General features: G+C 37.1%; 1 protein-coding gene across 3 annotated transcripts in view; it reads left to right on the top strand.

Annotated features, from left to right (window-relative positions):
- Positions 1-21,216, top strand: part of COL12A1 (collagen type XII alpha 1 chain) — a 116,029-nt gene that overhangs the window by 35,369 nt on the left and 59,444 nt on the right. For all 3 annotated transcript variants that reach the window (XM_053664059.1, XM_053664063.1, XM_053664067.1), the window contains exons 14-26: positions 253-525; positions 6,807-7,073; positions 7,525-7,717; positions 8,784-8,905; positions 10,647-10,796; positions 10,878-10,997; positions 11,090-11,254; positions 11,814-11,960; positions 14,499-14,638; positions 17,121-17,250; positions 18,499-18,641; positions 18,942-19,071; positions 20,946-21,086. In XM_053664059.1, coding sequence (XP_053520034.1) covers positions 253-525; positions 6,807-7,073; positions 7,525-7,717; positions 8,784-8,905; positions 10,647-10,796; positions 10,878-10,997; positions 11,090-11,254; positions 11,814-11,960; positions 14,499-14,638; positions 17,121-17,250; positions 18,499-18,641; positions 18,942-19,071; positions 20,946-21,086 — 2,121 coding nt within the window. The remainder of the gene's footprint in view (positions 1-252; positions 526-6,806; positions 7,074-7,524; positions 7,718-8,783; positions 8,906-10,646; positions 10,797-10,877; positions 10,998-11,089; positions 11,255-11,813; positions 11,961-14,498; positions 14,639-17,120; positions 17,251-18,498; positions 18,642-18,941; positions 19,072-20,945; positions 21,087-21,216) is intronic.

Raw genomic sequence — 21,216 nt, 5'->3', positions numbered from 1 at the left:
TGGATGTCATTCTTGTCCTGAAAGATCTTATTTTCTGACTGGACAGATGGGGTGGGGCTGATAGGTGGGAATCAGATATAATTCTAAAGTTTTATTCCATCAGTCTGTCCCACTGACCGAACAAGACAGTTGGCTCAGAAAGGGGAAAAGCAACTTCAGAGTTCAGCAAGTTAGGATGTCTCTATTAGGATGAAGGAATATTTACATGTCTAGTAGCCATTAAAAATGATTCCCCTTGAATTTCTGTTCTAGAACGCGGTTCACCTCGGGATTTGATCACCAAGGACATCACTGACACATCCATTGGGGCTTATTGGACATCCGCTCCAGGAATGGTTCGCGGTTACAGGGTCTCATGGAAATCACTTTATGATGATGTTGAAGCTGGAGAGAAAAGGGTTCCTGAAGATGCAATTCATACTGTGATAGAAAATCTGCAGCCAGAGACCAAATACAAACTTTCGGTATTTGCAGTTTACAGCAGTGGAGAAGGAGAACCTTTGAATGGAGAAGCCACAACTGAATGTAGGTAACATCACAAAATATTTATGTGTGTGTGTTGGTGCTACCTAATAGCTACCAGCTCAAGCAACATGACGTTGAGTCACTTGCATTTTTTTCTTTGTATTATCATTGAAAACTAAGCAATTAGGGCTTTAAAGGACATGGGTTAGCCCTGGCTGGCATGGCTCAGTGGATTGAGTGCTGGACTGTGAAACAAAGGATTGCAGGTTCAATTCCCAATCAGAGCATATGCTTGGGTAGCAGGTCGGGTCCCCAGTAGGGAGCACACAAGAGGCAACCACACGCTGATGTTTCTCTCCCTCCCCTCTCTCTAAAAATAAATAAAATAATTAAAAAAGAACATGGTTTAGCCCTGGCCAGTGTAACTCAGTGGGTTGGTGTGTAATTTCATACACCAAAAGGCTGGGGATTTGATAGCTGGTCAGGGCACATACATACCTAGGTTACAATCCCGGGGCGCATATGGGAGGCAACCAATAGATTTTCTCTCTCACATCGATGTTTCTCTTTATCTCTCCCTTCCTCTCTAAAATCAGTAAATATTAAAATAAAGGGATGTGGTTTAAATTCAGGTGTATTTAATATTGAAAATTTATATAAAACTTTGAAATATTGAATTTCTTCTAACTACCCATATTTCTTTCTTCCCACCCCCAGCCTTCTCTCCTTTCTCTCTCCTGGTGGAATGATCAGCTAGATAAATTCAACTAGTAAAAAGAGCAGGCGCTATGGAGACAAAAAGAATTTGAACACATTTATAGCTCTATGACCTTGGGCAAGTTACTTAATCTTCTTCGAGCTTCAATGTTCCAATCTGTAGAATATGGTCTCTTAAGAGTTGTCCAGAGAATTGAATGAAACAGTAATATGCACAGCACCAAGCAAAGTGCCTGGCCACTAGAGACGATTGGGAAATGATAGTAGCTATTGAGACTGTGGTTAGTACACACCCCAGAAAAATGCTAGATTCTTTACTTCATTTCTACTGTAGTCAGTAAGGTTAAATCAGTAGTCCACTTAGTTGTCTGGCAGCTTCGATTTACCCTGATCTCGTTAGTATTCTTTCTTACGAATAATTTTGAATGATTTACCATCATTTATTATCAGCTGGCTGGTAAAATATGTATTCACATTTCTTAATTCTCTTTCCTAAAGAGTCATTTGTTAGTCATGGGCATTTCTCAAAATTTATTGGAGAAAAGTTTATTTCTTTTGTTTTGGGAAAATTTTAGAATAAGAAGAAATGATAGGAAATTCTTGCATTTCTCTTTATTAGAAAGAAGTAGAGAAATGGGATGTTTTTTTTCTGGCTAAGAGCAATTTCAATTAAGTCTTGTATCTTGATTTTAAAGTTATTCTTAAATAGAAATCTTTCGGTTTGAGTTGTCTGAAGAAATCATTTTTTCTTTTTTTAATCACTGGCAGACCAGTTGGCTATGTCTAACCTTAAATTTGTGTCAAAATTAATAATATTTAAAAAATCAAACTCCTTTTAGAAAATTTAAATAGACAACTGTATTTCTCAGATATTCACATGATTGGTTTACATAGTAGTAAATGAAATCTTGTGTTTGAATATATTGGCTGATAAGAACTGGCAGAAATTCATTTCTATTTCTAGAAGAAATTCATTTGTTGTAAGGAGAAGTCATATTGTAAACTTAGTCCAGATATGACACATAAAGCTAAATTTATCTGTAGTAATAAAAATACAATTCATGTGGATGAGAAGTTATTCAAGTAGATGTATTTAGAGGGAGGAAAATTTAAAAAAACCAAAAAACCTCTCCTCTACTGTGCCTTTGTCCCAAAAGACGGAGTTTTCAGTTTTTAGTTAGACTGAAAATCTCAACAAGGAACATAGTTTAGCAAAAAGCAAATGTGGTAACAGAAGTCCTAAATCACCTTTCACCTCCAAGAAAGTGAGCATCTAAGAAAATTTCAGTTTTTCTTGGCTAATCGATTGATTTAAAGGTGAGGGAAGAGAAAGATCTCTTTTGAACTGAAGAGCAGACTAGGCAGGTGTGAAACACATATTTTGTAGTGTACATGCAAACCGCTCACATGTCTGAGCACATATGAAAGAAGCTGGGCATTTTCATTTGTTCTCCTAGCATTTTGTTGTTGTTTTACTTTGCTGTCTGTGTGGAAAGTAAAGCAGTTCAGGAAGCTCTTTGACAAATCTGAGCCAGGTGTGGTTTTAGGTGGTGGATGAAGCCCTACAAGTGGATACCTGGGCAGTCAGTAGGTCATGCTCATGGAGTTTCTAATCGTCTTCTAAGGGGACATTTTGGAAGTAATGTTAGGATTGCTTTCGACTCAGGGACATGGCGTGCTGCTGCGGATAGAATGAGAATGGGGAATTGCGTCCAGAAGCTAGTGGGTGGGAGGCTTTCCGTTGGCTCTGTCATTACCAGCAGCTGGGTTAGCAGAGCACAGCCACTGTGGGAAATCTCCTTCTGAGAGGCACTAACACATGAAAAGAGCTGACAGTGTTGCAGAATTTTATATCACGTGGCATACCTGCCGATGAAGTAAAACATTAGCCTTTTGGGGATGCCAACAAAACTTTTTAAATTTCTCCCTAAAATCCAGAGTTTTCTATTAAAACTAGGATGAAGTACATTGTACTCTGTTTAATTCCTTTATTATAAAGAGTTCATTAAAAGGTAGGAATATAATTAAGATCTTCGAAGCATTTCAAGGTGTGAAGTACAACATTTGACTGTTATTCACATATTTCATTTAGGAAATATTTTAGAGTTTGGGATTTCATTTTTGGGGGGACATAGGTTTCTTTTTAGACTAATACTTATAAGATTTAAAAGTTCATTTCCCTCAATTCTGAACTATGTAAAATTTGTCTGAGAATTTTTTGTAAAAATATTGTGTTCTGAATAAAAATTTAAGCTAGAAATAAGAGGTCAGAAAACATATTTTAGCACAACCCTTTTAGAAAAGTGTTGGATACACATCAAATTATTTGTGAAAATTTGTAATAACTCAAATAGATTGTTCTTATATAGACCATTTTTTCCATACTGTTTTCAAAGCCCATGTAAGGTCTTCACATATTTTTGTTTGAAAATACACGTTTTTCTTTTAATAGTTTACTTACCTGGAAATAAAATAGATAATTGAGGATTAATGTTAATAAATTTTAATACTTCCAGACAGTAATAGGCTGAGCTGAGAATTCTCTTAGTAACTTTAAACCCTAAAACAAAAAAAATTGCAATGAATTTACTCTCACTTGAATTTATACTTTTTCATCTTTCAGAAACAAAACCCATAGCCATCTCTTGAATTTCCTTTATCCTGTATATATAATATATCTTTTGTTTATATGGCTGTATTTAAGATTTTTTTACCATTGATTTTAAGCAATTTGCTTATAATGGGCCTTAGTATCATTTTCTTCATAATTTTTTGCCTAGGGTTCATTGAGTTATTTGGATCTGTGGACTTACAGTTTTATAAAATTTGAAAATATTTAGTCCATCATATCTCCAAATACTTTATTTATTACACCCCTATTCTCTTTAGGTACTCCAATTATTCATGCATTAGTCTGCTTGAAGTTATCACACAGCTTACTGTTGTGCCATTTTGTCTTAAAATCTTTTTTACATTTTCTTGTATTACATTTGGATACTTTCTATTACCATGTTATTAAGTTCACTCATCTTGTTTCTGCGATATTTATTCTGCTGTTAATGTCATCCTATGTATTTTCCACCTATAGGAGTTTTGTTTGAGTCTCTTTCTTATGTTCTATGTCTTTATTTAGTATGCTTAATATTTTTCTATCATTAATATATGAAATATAGTTATAATAGCTGTTTTAACATCCCTTTTGAATACTTTGGTCATATATGTCATTTCTAGTTCTGTTTCTATTGATTGATTTTTGTTCTTATTATGCATTTTTTTAGCTCCAAAATATCATCAACTGTTGGATTAAGCAAAAGAAATGCATTTTTTCACAGTTCCAAGATCAAAGTTTTGTCAGAATTTGATTTCTTTAAAAAAATTTTTTATGTGTTTATTTTTTATTTTTTAAAAATTTTATTTACTTATTTTTCAAGTACAGTTTTCTGTCTATTTCTCCCATCCCAGCAGAATTTGATTTCTGGTGAGAGGTCTCTTCCTGGCTTGAAGATGGCCATCTTCTTGCTATGTTCATATATGGCCCTTTTGGGTTTTTTTTTTGGTCTGTGCACATGGTTGAGGGGGAGGGAGAGAGAGCGGGAGCACACGAGCTCCAGTGTCTCCTCTTTCTCTTACAAGGATTCCATTCCCATCAGATTAGGGCCCTACTGTTATGACCTTATTCATCCCTAATTACCCAAAGGTTTCACCTCCAAACACCATCACATTGGAGGTTATGGCTTTCACATATAAATTTTGGGGAGGCACAACTGTTCAGTCCATAACATGTGTCATATTTTTTCTTTGCATGCCTGGTAAGTTTTATTTGATGCTAGACATTGTGAATTTTACTTTTTTTGGGTGCTAGATATTTTTATATTCTTATAAACATCCTTACATTTTATTCTGGATATAGTTGATCTTTTAGAAGCTTTGTTTTTTGTTAGAGATAGACCAGATAAACCTTTAGTGTAGGGCTAATTTTGCCCCATTATTGAGGCAAGAACCTCTGGAATACTACACATGATATTCCAAGAATTTCACATTTTTCTGCTCTGGTTAGAGGAGCATTTCTGGCTCTGTGGGAACTCTAGGAATTGTTACCCCTGTTCTTTCTGGGTGGTTCTTTCTCATACATCAGCACTGATTAGTACTGGGTTGAAGACTCAAGGAGGATCTTTTTCAGATTTTTGGAGGTTTTTGTCTTTAGCATCATCTCCTCTATAGTAATCTGCTCTGCAAGTTTTAAGGGCCTGGGCCTCTCCAAGTTTGCAAAACTATCTCCTGAATTAAAGGAACCACTAGGCTCTTCCTGTAATGGGGCTGCAAATTCTTTCTAAGTAATATGCTAGGGCAATCATACAGTAAACTCTCATTCACTTCTCATTTCTCAGGGATCACTGTCCCGTGCTTCCTGATGTCCACTGTCTGAAAAATGTTTTTCCGTATATATGTATATTTTAGGGTTTTTTTTCAGATTTTTAGTTCTTTCAAGTGGTTTTTGTCTATTTGAATGTGAATGTTTCTCTTAGAATTAAGAAAGATTTTTTGCAGTGTTTCTTTAAGCTTTAGATTCTTTCTATAGAAAATGCTTATGCCTTTTGAATTACTAAGGTTATTAAATGAATGAAGTGATCCTGCTTATAAACTCTGATTATCTAGGGGTGTGTTGGCTATTTGTGGGTGTTTGATGACCTGTTTCTGATGTGATTATTATTAATTATAAAATATTAAAAGATAACTTAATAATAATTATATATTAAACACTTTTTATATATAGTGCTTCCTAAAACACTCAGTGTTTACTAGTTTATCTTTAGAGCTATTGAGATATTTTTATGTGTTAGAGTTTCCTATTCCTTTGTGCTCGTAGTCTGACATATGGTGACAGTCACAAAGAATTGTGTTAACTCTACTCATTCTGGTTAGTCTTTTGTGGGTTGCACCTTTTCTGAAAAGACACAAGTAATATTTCTGACCCTGCATTCATGATTTTTACTATTTCCTACAGCATGCTTGTTACAGGAATTCTTTACAGGTGGAAATATAATAAAAATTTTTTAAAGTCATCTCTGAAAATGGATGTTTCCTTTCATTCTTTTTAAAAAAGATTTTATTTATTTATTTTTAGATACCAAGGTAGGGAGGGAGAAAGATAAGGGAGGGAGAAAAACATTGTTGTGCAAGAGATACATCAATTGGTTGCCTCTCATAGGCCCCAGCCAGGGACCTAGCCCACAATCCAGGCATGTGAGCTGACGGGATGGAATGAGCGAGCTGTTGGTTTGCAGGTTGGTGCTCAGAAATGAGTGCCAAATTTTCTGCAAATTCAGAAATGGATATTTTCTTTATTAAGACCTTTAAAATGCAGATAAAAATTCATGCAATCTGAACATTCATTTTTATTTATTAGCCAATTAAAGAAAAGAACATCTCATTGTTATCTCACTGAGATTAGGCTTACCTGCTATAGTGAATTTATGAGACAGGATGCCAAGCAAGAGAACATGTACATATTTAAGAAATCACAGATAGTTTATTTTCATATAAATGGGGAGGTGGACATATATATTTTCTTTCAACATGGTACACACTGTCATCTTTTTTTTTTTTTTTTTTTAATCTCACAGTATCCCAAGATTCGAAAACCTTGAAAGTGGATGAAGAAACAGAAAACACAATGAGAGTTACCTGGAAACCAGCACCTGGGAAAGTTGTCAACTACCGTGTTGTGTATCGCCCCCGTGGGGGAGGAAGACAGATGGTTGCCAAAGTGCCACCCACAGTCACCTCGACAGTGTTAAAGAGACTTAAACCCCAGACCACATATGACATCACAGTTCTCCCGATTTACAAGACAGGAGAAGGGAAGCTTAGGCAAGGATCAGGAACGACAGGTACAAAATGATAACTCTTTTGGAAAGTATGTCGTATTTCAAGGAAAACTTTATACATCTATTTTACTTGTAAATGTCTAAAATTAATTCCGTAATAAATTAAATTAGAATAATTTGACAGGATTAGTATGTTATTTTTACCAATCCAATGCCTGGTAAAATGATTCTATATATTAATGTTCTAATGCTAACCTACTCTTCTGAATTGTGAGAATTATTTATACGTTCACTTGGGTAGCACTTTGTTAATCAGCATTTTTATTGCGTATTGTATCTGGTGCTATCAGACTTACCTTTCTTATAAAGTATATGTTTTGAAGTGTTATGGTTGTGATGATTCTTGTGTATGTCACTTAGATGTTTCCAATTCGATTTACTATTGTAGAGGCTAATATAGAACCCCAAAGCCTAGTCTTATGGATAATATTTTGAAATCTTGTTATCTTTACAGCTTCTCGATTTAAGTCACCCAGAAACCTCAGAACCTCTGACTCAACCATGTCTAGCTTCCGAGTGACTTGGGAGCCTGCGCCTGGGGAGGTGAAAGGTTACAAAGTCACGTTCCACCCTACAGGGGAAGAAAGAACACTGGGGGAGTTAGTGGTTGGACCGTATGACAACACAGTGGTTTTGGAGGAACTTAGGTAGGAATGAACTATATTTGGTCTGTATTAAAGCACTGAATAACTTATGTAAATTAGTTGGCCTCACACAACAGAGTGTGCCAGCAGAGTGTTTTAAATCAGCTGAAGTTGCTTTCTTATTCTTGGTGCTGGCAAAGTGGAGGTAGCATTCAGGGGTTAGAACAGAATGTAGGCTTGAGCAGATTTTTTGGTAATATTTTAATGATTTTTGTTATTAAGTGATCGGGGATGGCATTTTTAAAATAATATCCTGCCTTTCAAAAATTAACATCCATATTACACTAAAAAGTCACTTTCCCCTAGCAAGCCCTGTGGCCATGTGGGCGTTTCCTTCTGGAAAGGCCCAGGTGACTCACACTTAGATTCCAAGTGTGTCCTCTTCCAGGGTGGGCCATGGCAGAGGGAGAGCAGGACTTTGTGCCTAGTGCCAGCTGGCAGGATCGGGGAGGGGTGAACTGATTGAAAGCCTCGCTTCAGGCTGTGCGGTGGAAAACAAGGAAGTTTGAGTTTGAACAGCGCCCTGCATTCATTAAAGTAAAAAGAAAGCACTACTGTGCAGTGCCTTTTTGAAAGTTTGTTTCAACCGTTCATTAAACAATATTGAAGTCTATATAAATGCTTGTTATTTACTTCTATCAGAATAGGGAGGATGAAATTTACTGAGCCTACTATGTGCCAGCATTGTACAGGGGGCTCTTTGTAACCATGAAAGGTACAGCATTGAAATTATTTTTTTAAAGCAAATTGCTTAGGAGCAGTAAGGACCTAGGGCAGGACTCTTCCTGGACACGTTCAGTGGCATGGTGGGTATTCTACATCTGACAGCAAGAGGACACAGAGCCCAGTGCCGGAAGCCCTAGTCTCTAAAATGTTGGCTAGCTTCCCTTGATACCTCACACTGTGAGCTTAAACTATAGTGTGATGGAAATTATTTTCCTTCTCTTGCAGTGGCATGCATTATAACCTTGAGGGAGGGTTTGTAAATCAAGATGAGTATCTTAAACAAAGCAACAATGCTACCACTTGGGCCAGTTATACATATAGACTATATGTTTTCACATTTCAGGGCAGGTACCACCTACAAAGTAAATGTTTTTGGAATGTTTGATGGAGGAGAAAGTTCACCACTTGTTGGACAAGAAATGACAACCCTCTCTGACACAACTGTAATGCCAATTTTATCCTCTGGTAAGAAACTGAGTTACATTTCCCTAGGAGACCTCAATATTACGAAACTACTTCAAGTATGAATTGTTAGGTTAATCACACAATGAAAAGTGATTGCACAAATGTTACACTAAAATTTATATAAATAATTTACATATTTAATTTTTCCCAAAAATGTAGCTAAGCATGCTTTTTTACAATATAGTTGTAAGGCCTTTTTACAAATATTTAGCATTGCATTGACTGCGTAGTACTATATTATTTAAAGATGAGTTTTTGAGATCATGAGTTTTTTAGATAATGTACATTTGCTCTCTTTTTAATGACTAAAAGGTAGTTCTATTTTGTTAAAGTAATGAGAGAAATGACTTATTTGGGCTTAGCAAGCAGCGGGGGGTTACTTAAATAGCAGGGGAACCACAACTGGGGGGGCAAAATGCTAACATAAGCCCTTTAGATTTTTTTTTGCACTTGCCATGATTATAGTTTTCATGTACATGAAGCTAGTTTTGAACATTTTAGAGGTATAAGTGGTGGGTAGAATTTACTTCTAAATATTTGCCATCATTTGCTAAAAGAAGAGTAGATCTGGGCAGTTCATGAGCAGGCTTGCAAAAGCTTAGGTGGTCGGAATGGTACTGGGGATCCTGCTGTCCTGAGTTAGTGTGCAGTGTGTGAGGACAACTTTGTAGTGTGAGGAGCATCTTGGGATTTTTCCTCCACGACTTCTTCTTGTAACGTAAAGAGCAGAGGCTAATGTGGCAAGAGGTGGGAAAATCCAGAGCTGGTAGCACAAGCTCCTGGAAAAGAAAGCATTTGAAAATGTGGATGTGGACAAAATAAAATGTCAAATCGTGCTGTTTTGTTTTAATGTTTCTCCCATGGTGATATTAACTGACTTATATTTTTATTTTGTAGCTTGTGCACTGAGGATATTGGGATCATTCTCTCTTTCCAAAGCACCCTCACTTTGTATCAGTGTTTGTGCTTGTTGCGTCTATAGCTCTCAATTTGTATATTTGTTTGCATACTTTTTCTAAATTGTCTTTCTCCTCTCCTGATTTTTTTAAATGTGCAGACTTTACCCCCTGAATATGCCTGAGTGTTATACATAGCAGACGATAAAGGAGTTAATGACTATATAATATAATAGCTATCAGGTTTAAACACAATTATGTTTACTTTAAAAAGGTCTGGTTTTAAGTTATGTTCCTATTTCTTCATAATATTTATAGTAGTTACCAGGGAGCTTAATTATTTTAAGACTTCCTGGCTCACTAAAACCTGTTTTAGCTTATACATTCTATCAGTTTATCTCATACTTGTCTGCTAGTGGCCATGGAATATCACAGAAAAATGCAAATAGAATAGTCTGATTACATTAAAACTGTAGTAAAATTATTAACACTTTATAGTTAGATGGCTGTACATTCTCATTTATTTCAGGTCTTAAGTTTGTGAGCCCATCCAAATTTGTAATGATAGTTTAAGTCTCTAGGGTCTGTGGTCAGGAAATACAGTCAAGATGAAAACAAGATTTGCCACTGAAATAATCATTGGAGGAATTGGTGATTCTTATGACTGTTATTTGAAGTCAGTAAATCGCATGGATGTATTTTCAGAGTCTCAAATTCTAAAGCTGTAACACAAACAGTTAGGCAACATTGAGCTTCTGGGGAGTTGGGGGCAGATGTGTGGCTAGGAAGTAACCCCGCTAAGAATTTGCTCCTTACTCTGCTCTCTCTCGCAATTGCCATGTCAGGGATGGAGTGTCTCACCAGAGCTGAGGCAGACATTGTGTTACTGGTGGATGGATCATGGAGCATCGGCCGGGCAAATTTTAGAACTGTGAGGAGTTTCATTTCTCGCATTGTGGAGGTCTTTGATATTGGCCCCAAAAGAGTACAAATTGGTAAGTCTAACTGTGTTGAAGACATTTGGACATTTTCATTGTGCTCTTTTATATATACTAATGTCAGTGGTGTTATTTTAGCCCTTGCCCAGTATAGTGGGGACCCCAGAACAGAGTGGCAGTTAAATGCGCACAGAGACAAGAAGAGTTTGTTGCAAGCGGTGGCAAACTTACCTTACAAAGGTGGCAATACTCTCACAGGTGAGTCAGGATGGTTTGGCTCAATTTTAGTTCCTGTCAAAGCTTGTGGCTAAACAATGATGTGATTGATTCTCTTTTAAAAATCCCACCAGGCATGGCTTTGAATTTCATTCGCCAGCAGAGCTTCAAAACCCAAGCTGGAATGAGGCCTAGAGCTCGAAAAATTGGTGTTCTCATCACTGATGGAAAGTCACAGGATGATGTTGAGGCACCTTCGAAGAAACTCAAGGACGAGGGCGTGGAGCTGTTTGCTGTTGGTAAGCCTGGCCAAGGCTAGCGGTGCTCTCAAAAGCTGAGGATACTTTTGTAGTTAAAAATATTTTCTGAAGTGTGAAAAAAACAAACACATTTTCCCTGTCATATAGTTTATCAAATGGTGTAATTATCCTTGTAAGGAGACAAAGTTACATGTCTTCTCAGAAGAAAGTAATGGCTGAAGAGGACAAATGCATTCTTAATAGGAATCAGAGAAATTCCTGCTTGGTTTTCCATGGCCCAGTCTTTATTTTTGGTACCCATATTTTATTTTCCAGAAGAAAACATTGCAGAGAAACTTTTTTTTGGGGGGGGCGGATTGGTACTAGAAGTATTTAGAAGACGTTAATTCAGAATAGCTTTCAATTTACATAATTTTTTATTTGATCCTATTTTAGGATCAGATAATCATTTAGGTAGATAATGATTTTGTTATTGAGGAAAATCATGTATATGTTCTAGTTACCATTGATTTTACAGGGTAGCTTGTAAAATTTTTGCTTCACTCCATTATTTTTTTCCTGAGGAGTGCTTTTAATTTGTATATATCCATTTGTTTAGGTATTAAAAATGCTGATGAGTCTGAGTTAAAGATGATTGCATCAGATCCCGATGATGTCCACTCATACAACGTGGCAGATTTTGACTCACTCTCTAGAATTGTGGATGACCTCACCATTAACTTGTGTAACAGTGTCAAGGGTCCAGGTAAGGTTAGCTCAGGGTTTCTACCCTAAGCACTTTGGACCAGATAATTCTATTAGATTCTATTCTTATTTATTATTTTTATTTATTTATTTGTTTGTTTCTTTATTTATTTTAGACAAAAACAGAGAGAAATGGGAGAAGAGGGTGGGGGGAAGAGATAGATAGATAGATAGATAGATAGATAGATAGATACCAACTTGTTGTTTGTTTTTCCATTTATTTATGCATTCATTGGTTGATTCTTCTATGTGTCCTGACTGCAGATGGAACCCACAACCTTGGTGTATCTGGATGATGCTCTAACCAACTGAGCTACCTGGCCAGGGCTGGGCCAGACAATTCTTATTTTGGATGGGGGAAGGGATTCTTTTGTGCTTCGTGAGATGTTTAGTAGCATTGCTATGTCCTGCCCACTGGAAGCCAGTAGCATCCCCTGATTTGTAACAACAAAAAAATATCTTCAGAATTTTCCAAATGTCTACTAAGGAGAATACTACCCAAAATTGAGAATCATTGGTTTAGTCCCTGATTTGTTTCTGGTGACATCAACTTAGAAATGACTTTCAGCTTATTTGGGGACACTTTTAGCTGTATGTGCCTGCAGACAGACACATACTCATGCATAAGTGGTGATTGGGGAAGGGAGATTCTTTCTTTTCTAGTGAATGCATATTTTCTTATAAAGCAAATTACTATATAATTACTAAGCTTCTAATAAATGGTTGTTCCTAGACTTTTATTTTCTTAAGTTTGATAACTTTTGGGGGGGTTAGGAATGAAAGAGGGTTCTTATATCTGATCTGCTTTGCCTCAACTGGAGATGGTCAAATTTGATACTTTGCACTTGTAACCCTTAAATATACAGGGACATTACAATTTTAGAGTATAGACTTTTAGAAATGACATAATCTGTCTTTACCTGGGTAGAAAACTGAGACTTAGAGAAGTTAAATTATACAGGGTCAAGTGGTTAAGGATGTTTTTAGAGGTCTTTGAAAAGAAAAGTAGTTATTGAAAAGGAATTAAGATTTAGAAGTAAAATTATGGAACTGAATTCACAGTGACAAAAGGTAGGGAAAATGATTATTCTCCACATAAATCAGAGGACAAAACATAGTAAGCACAAAAATTGAAGATTTTTGGAAAATTAAATGCATTATATTGTAAAAGTTTCTTTTAAATACTTGTAATAGCAACGTGGATTACGATGAAGGTGGTCTTTCATTATTATCTTCTGGCTTTGGAAAGGTTGGAGTAAACTTAACAAATAATGTGGTAAAATGGTTTACATGCTTTGGGTACTGGGATACGTGTATTCGACTATTCCTTCTTGAGTTTCTCACTCCAAACGTCTGCAGATTTTATTTTTTTGGATTTTGAACAACAGACTGACCTTTTCCCTGGAGAAATGGACCAGCCAGGAAACCAGTATTTGTAGGCTTCTGGCTCTGGATTAGCTGAGAGAGTTGTAGTTTTATTTAGTTGGAGAGAACTTTGAATAGGGATGAAAACATCTTTTATCTATTTTCCTTTATTTTTTTTGTCAACTATGTAAGAGTTGCATTCATCCTAGTTTCCCAGACAGTAAAATTGGTTGATAATTTTGTAGGCTTGATTATGACCCAAGTACAATAAAGGTTAGGATGCTAAGAATGGAAATGCTTTCTCCAGCTTTGGCTTACAAAGAAAGTAGAAAGAATTTATATGAGAATAATTTGCCATGCTCATGGAGTCACTGGCTAAATTCTCTTTAAATTTTTATTTGGTGCATCTTTCTAGTGGTCATAAGGAAGTTAATATTTCTATGTTCATTAATATTTATTACAGATATTGTTTTGCATTAATCATTTTACCTATATCTACCCACAAAGAATGCAATCACGGACAGTAGGATGTTACCAAAATTTTTAAAAGTTAGCTGTTTCTCTCTTTTGAGTATGAAAGTGGTTAGTTTCTTTTACCACTGAACTAGGTCCTGTAGGGGAACTAACCATGAACAAGAAACCAATTCTGTTCTTACAGACTGCAGCCTGAATATAAATAATCAAAATGATAATGAGGGCCACGAACTTGGATGGCACCAAAAGTTATGACAGAGACAATGGACTTGTCAGGTCCCAAATCCTTATTTGTTGATTATAAATTAAGATTTATATGAATTATAAGTCATTAAATTTATTAGATTATAAATTGATTTCAAGGCTAGAGAGAGGAGAAAGTATCCGAAGGATGATTCAGAGGTTGGAGACTAGGTGACTTGTAAACTGGGGGTACCATAAGAAAGGGTGGGATCAGGTTTCAGTGAAAGAAAATGAGCTTAAGTTTGAATTTTCTGAGGCTGAAGACCCCTCTGGGCATCCCTTCAGAGATATCTTATGTGCAATGGTCTTCTATAATGATTAACTGTAGCTACTTAGTATGTGAAAGGGCATGTGTACAAGCATGATTTGGTAACTGATAACATTTCTATCTAATTTCAAATTTAATCACCTTGGTGTAATAATGAAAAAAGTGTATGTACTTTATTTCCACATGCAGGTGACTTGGCAGCGCCTTCTAACCTAGTTATTTCTGAGCGAACTCATCGTTCTTTTAGAGTAAGCTGGACACCTCCTACTGACAGTGTGGATAGATATAAGGTGGAATACTACCCAGTTTCTGGAGGCAAACGCCAAGAAGTGAGTAAATAATACTTTCAATCCCCTTCTTCCTTATGTTCAGGTTGGATCCTACTCATTAGAGCTCTGGGAAAATGTTGGGTGAGGAGTGAGAGGGAGGTAGAGTGCAGAACTAGTCAATATTGGTGCTTTCTAGCTCATGCTAGGCAAACATTTACCTTTGGGTTTAATTAAAGGAAAAGAGCTCTGCTTAAATTCTTATGATTTTTGAGAGTTGAAGAATATGGGAGTAAAAGACAGAATACTGTACTTGAAAAATAATTAAATAAAAAAATTTTAAAAACCCTACACATAGTAAAATTAAAAAAAAAAAAAAGAATATTGGCCAAGATGGAGGCATAGGTGGAGACAATATGCTTTCTCACACAACCAAGTTTAGAGACAACAAAATATTAACAATAGAAAACATAGCCAGAACACAGAAAATTGAACTTTTCGGAAGTCTGATAACAACAAATTCTTCAGCCTGACTGGTAAGAGGGGTGAAGCCAGCAGCTGGCAGAGCGGGGTTGCACAGGAAAACTCTGTCAGACGAACTCAGGCGTGTGGATCCCAGGCATGGGATTACAATGGGTGGACCCGGTGAGTGACCCAGTGAGTGACCCAGTGAGTGATCCAGTGAGCGATCCAGTGAGCGACAGGCAGACCCAGCGAGGGTGCAGGGCGGCGGTTTGACTGCGGTTGCGCATTTGTGCGCAGATAGACCAGCGTGGGAGTCGGCGGTGAGACTGGACGGAGGAGGCCCCAGCGGCAAGTGGCAGCAGAAAGGGTTGCCATTTCCCCGCTCTGACCCCACCCCAACATACAGTGTCACAACCCAGAGACCTGGGTGGCCCTGCCCTGGTGAACACCTAAGGCTCTGCTCCTTATACTTAACGGGCTCAAACAGACCAAAAATGGCTCAAGAAGATCTCAAAGCCCCAGAGCCCATAACTCTAAGCGACAAAGAAATAGCAAAACTTTCAGGTGCACAGTTCAAAACACTGGTGATCAGGATGCTCATAGAACTGGTTGATTTTAGTCACAAATTAGAGGAACATATGAAGGCTAAACTAATTGAAATGAAGGGAACTGCACAGGAAATCAATAGTGATGAAAAGAAACTGGGACAAATCAAGGGAGTGAACCAGAAGGAAGAAAAAAATGGCCAAACAGGAAAATATGAAGAAACAAGAATTCAAAAAAAATGAGGAGAGACTTAGGAACCTCCAGGACATCTTTAAATGCTCCAACATCCAAATTATAGGGGTACCAGAAGGGGGAAAGAAACAGCTACCAGTGGAAAACTTATTTCAACAAATAATAAAGGAGAATTTCCCCAATCTGGCAAAGGCAATAGACTTCCAGGAAATCCAGGAAGCTCAGAGGGTCCCAAAGAAGTTGGACCCAAGAAGGAACACACCAAGGCACATCATAATTATATTAGCCAAGATTAAAATGAAGGAGAGAATCCTAGAAGCAGCAAGAGATAAAGGGACAGTCACCTACAAAGGAGTTCCCATCAGACTGTCAGTGGATTTCTCAAAAGAGACCTTATAGGCCAGAAGGGGCTGGAAAGAGATATTCCAAGTCATGAAATCCAAAGACCTACAACCAAGATTCCTCTATCCAGCAAAACTTTCATTTAGAATAGAAGGACAGATAAAGTGCTTCTCAGATAAGATCAAATTCAAGGAGTTCATCATCACCAAGCCCTTATTATATGAAATGTTAAAGGGACTTATCTAAGAAAAAGAAGATAAAAAAGATGAACAGTGAAAGGACAGCAAACTCACAGTTATTAACAAGCACACCTAAAACAAAAGCAAACTAAAAGGACAGCTAGATCAGGAGCGGAAACATAAAAATGAAGACCTCATGGAGGGTTAGCAACAGGGAAGTGGGAGAAGGAGAAGGGGGGAGAAGGTACAGAAAATAAGTAGCATACACAGTAGGTAGAAAATAGATGGGGGGAGGGCAAGAATAGTATGGGCAATACAGAATCTAAAGAACTTGAGACACGTGGTCATAAACTAAAGGGGGGAATGGTGGGGGCAGAGGGGTGCAGGGTGGAGGGGAATGAAGGGGGGAATAGAACAACTGTAATGGCATAATCAATGAAAAATAATAATAAAATAAAAAATGAAAAATAAAAAAATTCACTTAAAAAAAGAATATCAATATGATTTTTAATTAAAATTTAATTAGGGGATGCTTGATTTGTTCATGAATTTATACTTAGAAACATAGAGTTAGAAGGGAACATTAAAGATGATCTAATTTTACGCACTCTTTTTACAAGTAAGGAAAAAACATTTGGGGGAATAAATTATATGAATTGTCCGAGATCTCATTATAATGTGGTATTTTGCAAAAACAAAAGATAATGCCCTTATTGAAAGATAATTTCTAAGCTCATTGCAATTAACTACTTTGTAACTATAGTAGAAAAGAGGAAAGTGATCATAATATGTTGTTATTACTTAAAAATTTTTCCCTTCAGTTTTATGTGAGCCGTCTGGAAAGTAGCACAGTGCTGAAAGATCTGAAGCCTGAAACTCAGTATGTTGTGAATGTGTATTCTGTGGTAGAAGATGAATATAGTGAGCCTCTGAAGGGCACCGAGAAAACCCGTAAGTCATATTAGAAATAAATTATTGTTGTTTTGTTTTTTTAAGATAAAAAGGTGACAGCGCATGTGGGATTTTGTCAGTCTTCCAAGTCATTCCTTTATTCAATATCCATTCCACAATGTACTGAGTGCATTCTGTGTGTAGGTCCTCAATAAATACACAGTGGTTTTCTGCTTTTACTGGCTATTCCAGCTGGTTTTCACTTCTTAAGGAAAGACACCATGTTGGGGGAAGGGGACCAAGGTTAGGAAGAGGAACTGTACTGAATGACCTATTTTCATTCTGTTGAATGCCAGATCTTCCTTCTGGCAATGAGATCTCTCCATTTTTTCTTCCCTGGCCTTTGGCCTTTGGCCTCTGGCCTTTACTAGAGAAGTTCCAATGGCTTTGACTTTGAGTAGAGTTTTTTAGGAGAGATGCCCCTCACTCCTGTTTCTGGTCAGGTTTCTGAGGCCTTATGAATATTCTCCCTCCTTCTCCCATCTTCTTGGCTGAGCTCCAGGGGTAAGGGGGCCACTTGTAAGAGAAAGGAGTGGGTACCACTCTCTCCAAGGCAAGAACTGACTCTACTTACTGCTCGGTTCTTTAGGTCTTTATCTCTTTTCTTATTTCCCTTATATTAGACCATAGGAGGTAAAATGAAAATAATGTATTTAATAATAGGCAGGATTAATTTGACAATTCCTTAAGAATTTAAACAACAAAGAGAAAGCTATGTGGGTGTTGTGTGAAGAGGCGACTGCAAACCGTTTACTCTGCCTGTGGGCTTGGCTTCAAAAAGCCCATAAATCCCTAAGTTCCAGTTAGTAATATATGGCACTCTCAGTTAGCAATTTTTTAAAATAAAGATGAAATAAAATACTATGTTGGTTACTTATATATGAAATTCTATGAGTAAAGAATGAACATAGTCAAATTAGAGATGTTACAGAAAAACAGACTGAAGTATCAGGAAGTTGGTACTTATTTCGGCTTCCATATGGACTCATAGGAATAATATTTCAAATTTAAACTTTCTTCCTCTTATGAAAGAGTTGTAACATACAGTCCCGAGTATGGGGTAGCTATGAACAATGACATTATATTTTCAGGGGGGGAAGAGGAAAGGATGATGTTAACTCTCACTGATTTCCCATAGCAATTTATTCTTTATTTAGCATATACAAATATCAATAACTAAGTAGGAACCAATTAAAAAATGAGCAGAAGGACAGGAATTAGACTGATGTCTGTTTTACATTCCAACAGTGCCTGTTCCAGTTGTCAGCCTGAATATTTATGACGTTGGCACTACCACCATGAAGGTGCAGTGGCAGCCAGTGGGAGGGGCTACCGGCTACACTTTGTCCTATGAACCCATCAATGCCACAGAACCGACAAAAGCCAAAGAGGTGGGAGACATTGTTTCTTTTTTATTGGGTCTTCCTGAGACATTACAGTTTTAGTCTTCATTAACTGCAGCTACTTATGAACTCATTTATACCTTTACACACAAACCAGAAAAATAGAAAATTAGGCCTGTGACCCATTTTAAAAGCTTTAGCATGAAAAAGAAAATGCAATTCAGAAATATGAAAAATAAAAGTTGTGTTATAATCTAGTGGTTACAGATGGGCTGTGATTGGCTGTCCCCAGTAAGTGGAAATGTTTGATCTGAATGTCTGATTTCCCCTGGGCGTGTCCATGTGCAGATGCGTGTGGGACCAGCAGTGAACGATGTGCAGCTGACTGGCCTCTTTCCCAACACTGAGTACGTGGTCACAGTCCAGGCAGCCCTGCATGACCTCACCAGTGAACCTGTCACTGCTCGGGAAGTCACCCGTAAGACATTGACAATTTTCCTTCTTTTCTATTGCTTATAACATTCATTCAGATTTTTCTTTTACCCAGTGATGCTAACCACAATTTAATTATTTGTGCATAAGTTATAGGGTTATTATTTATGGCAATCATATTCAAGAATTAAGATTAATTCTAGACTTATGGAAGCATCTCAGATTGATTATAGGATTTACATATCTTTTCACATTTAACATGCTCAGTATTGAAGTGTATCTTACAATCAATATTGTCTTACAACTTTTCATAGCCAGATGTCTATCAGGGCATAGAACATAAAATAGTGTATACCTTACACTGATGTTGCTGTAGGTCCATGAAATACAGCTGGTGAGGATGGGAAGTTGGGTGAGTGTAGTTTTGAAGGAAGATATTCAGTTTAAGATCAATATGTTCCAAATTTTTATTAAAGTAGAAACTCTGTGGCATATATGAATGTCTGTTTCAATTAAGTGAATTAATCAATTAACTCAGTCCAAGAACATTGATCATTTATTATACGCTAGTCACTGTGCACCAATAAATATAGGTAATGCACCAATAAATAATGCAAAGCAGCACAGAGTACGTGGATTCCATCCTCGTTTGCACTTCTCTCATTTGTTGATTGGCCCTTTTTGTGTTTCCTGTATGTTTCACTAGCACTTTTCTTGAAAAGTGACAGTGATTGCACTTAGGACCTTTGCCTGACCTAGCTGGGAGTTGGGTTTCTTGCTTGTTGAGGAGGGCATGCTGGGATACATGACTTGGCTTAAATTTGGTGAGTCTCAGTCCACATTTCTAGAGAAATAAAGAAGTGGGAAGGAATATTCAAGGGGGAAAAGGGCCTGAGACAGAAGCATGATGGGGCAGAAAAGAGAAAGACCCCCTCCTGGGTGGGGCACTATAAATTCATGAATGAAAAATAATCATCTTTTATATATTAGATCCTGTTTGGAACTGGTGCTGTTGTAGAAATTGACCAGTGGCAGATGGAAAGAGTTGGGAGCCTGACAGGGATGAAGACATGTGTTTTGAGAGTGCTGGGAGAGAAGGGCCATAGTGGGTGAAAGAAAAATGTGGCCATGGATAAGGCTACAGGGCTGGACCTTAACAGTGGAGACAGGGAGCTCAGGGAAATAAAAGCATTGAAGGGATGCGGTGCAGAAATGGAGGTGAAGAGAAAGATTCAGGAAGAGAGGTGTACAGAGTTTCAATGAGAGACAAAGGAACTGGTCAAATGGGCAGCTGGAAGGAGTCAGATACATCTAATATAACAAAAGAAAATGCATTCATTAGTTACCTTCCTCCCTCTTCGTTTTAAGGGGAAGCTTTGTTTGTCTTGGTAAAAATTTATTATTTGTATTTTCTTTTTACCATTTAGGTTTCTGTGGATTTTCTCATAAGTTTATTGTATACTCTCTTTTGGCTCATTTTCATTCTTCACTGTTGTAACCAGATATTTTTCTATCGCATTCTTAGGGCAGCTTGACTGTTCTGATTTTGGTTTTTACCTTAATCAATTTAAACATCTGGTAAAGAAACACGAGTGATAAGTTTATGGTGAATTATGAGTTATTATAGCTGAGCAGCAAGTAAGAGTTTATTGCAATAGGGTGGAAGAAACTAACATATAAGTGAGAAGTATAGTTGTCATATAAATTTAAATGTATCCTGTTTTTAAAAAGACTTCTTAAGGATAATTCAGCTCTATCTGGTAGAATTATAGTACATTTATCAGCATAACCATTGTATTTTAGTTATTTTCCTGCATGCCTTTAAGTGTTCTCAAAACAGCTTCTTGAAAGCTTGTGTGGGTTCCTTAGAGCTTTGTGGTTGAGAATCACATCTGGACCTAATTTCTCATGCATCTCCAGTGCCTCTGCCCAAACCTCAAGACCTGAAACTCAGAGATGTGACCCACAGCACCATCGATGTCTCTTGGGAACCCAGTCCTGGAGCAGTGCGTAAATATATTGTTCGCTACAAAACTCCAGAAGAGGATACCAAAGAGGTAGGTTGAAGATTAGAATGGGTTGGGAGTTCTTTGTTTTCCTACTAGATTTAACAAAACAACCTAAACGAGTATGTTTGATAGCATGTTTTGAAAACTGTCATTTTGTTAATATAGTGTTGAAACATTATTAT

Source organism: Artibeus jamaicensis, unplaced genomic scaffold (genome assembly GCF_021234435.1).
Source record: "Artibeus jamaicensis isolate MK-2021 breed Jamaican fruit bat unplaced genomic scaffold, CSHL_Jam_final contig_1127, whole genome shotgun sequence".
Classification (NCBI taxonomy): domain Eukaryota; kingdom Metazoa; phylum Chordata; class Mammalia; order Chiroptera; family Phyllostomidae; genus Artibeus; species Artibeus jamaicensis.
Note: the sequence above shows the minus strand (reverse complement) of the source record. Positions and strands in the feature narration are given on the sequence as shown.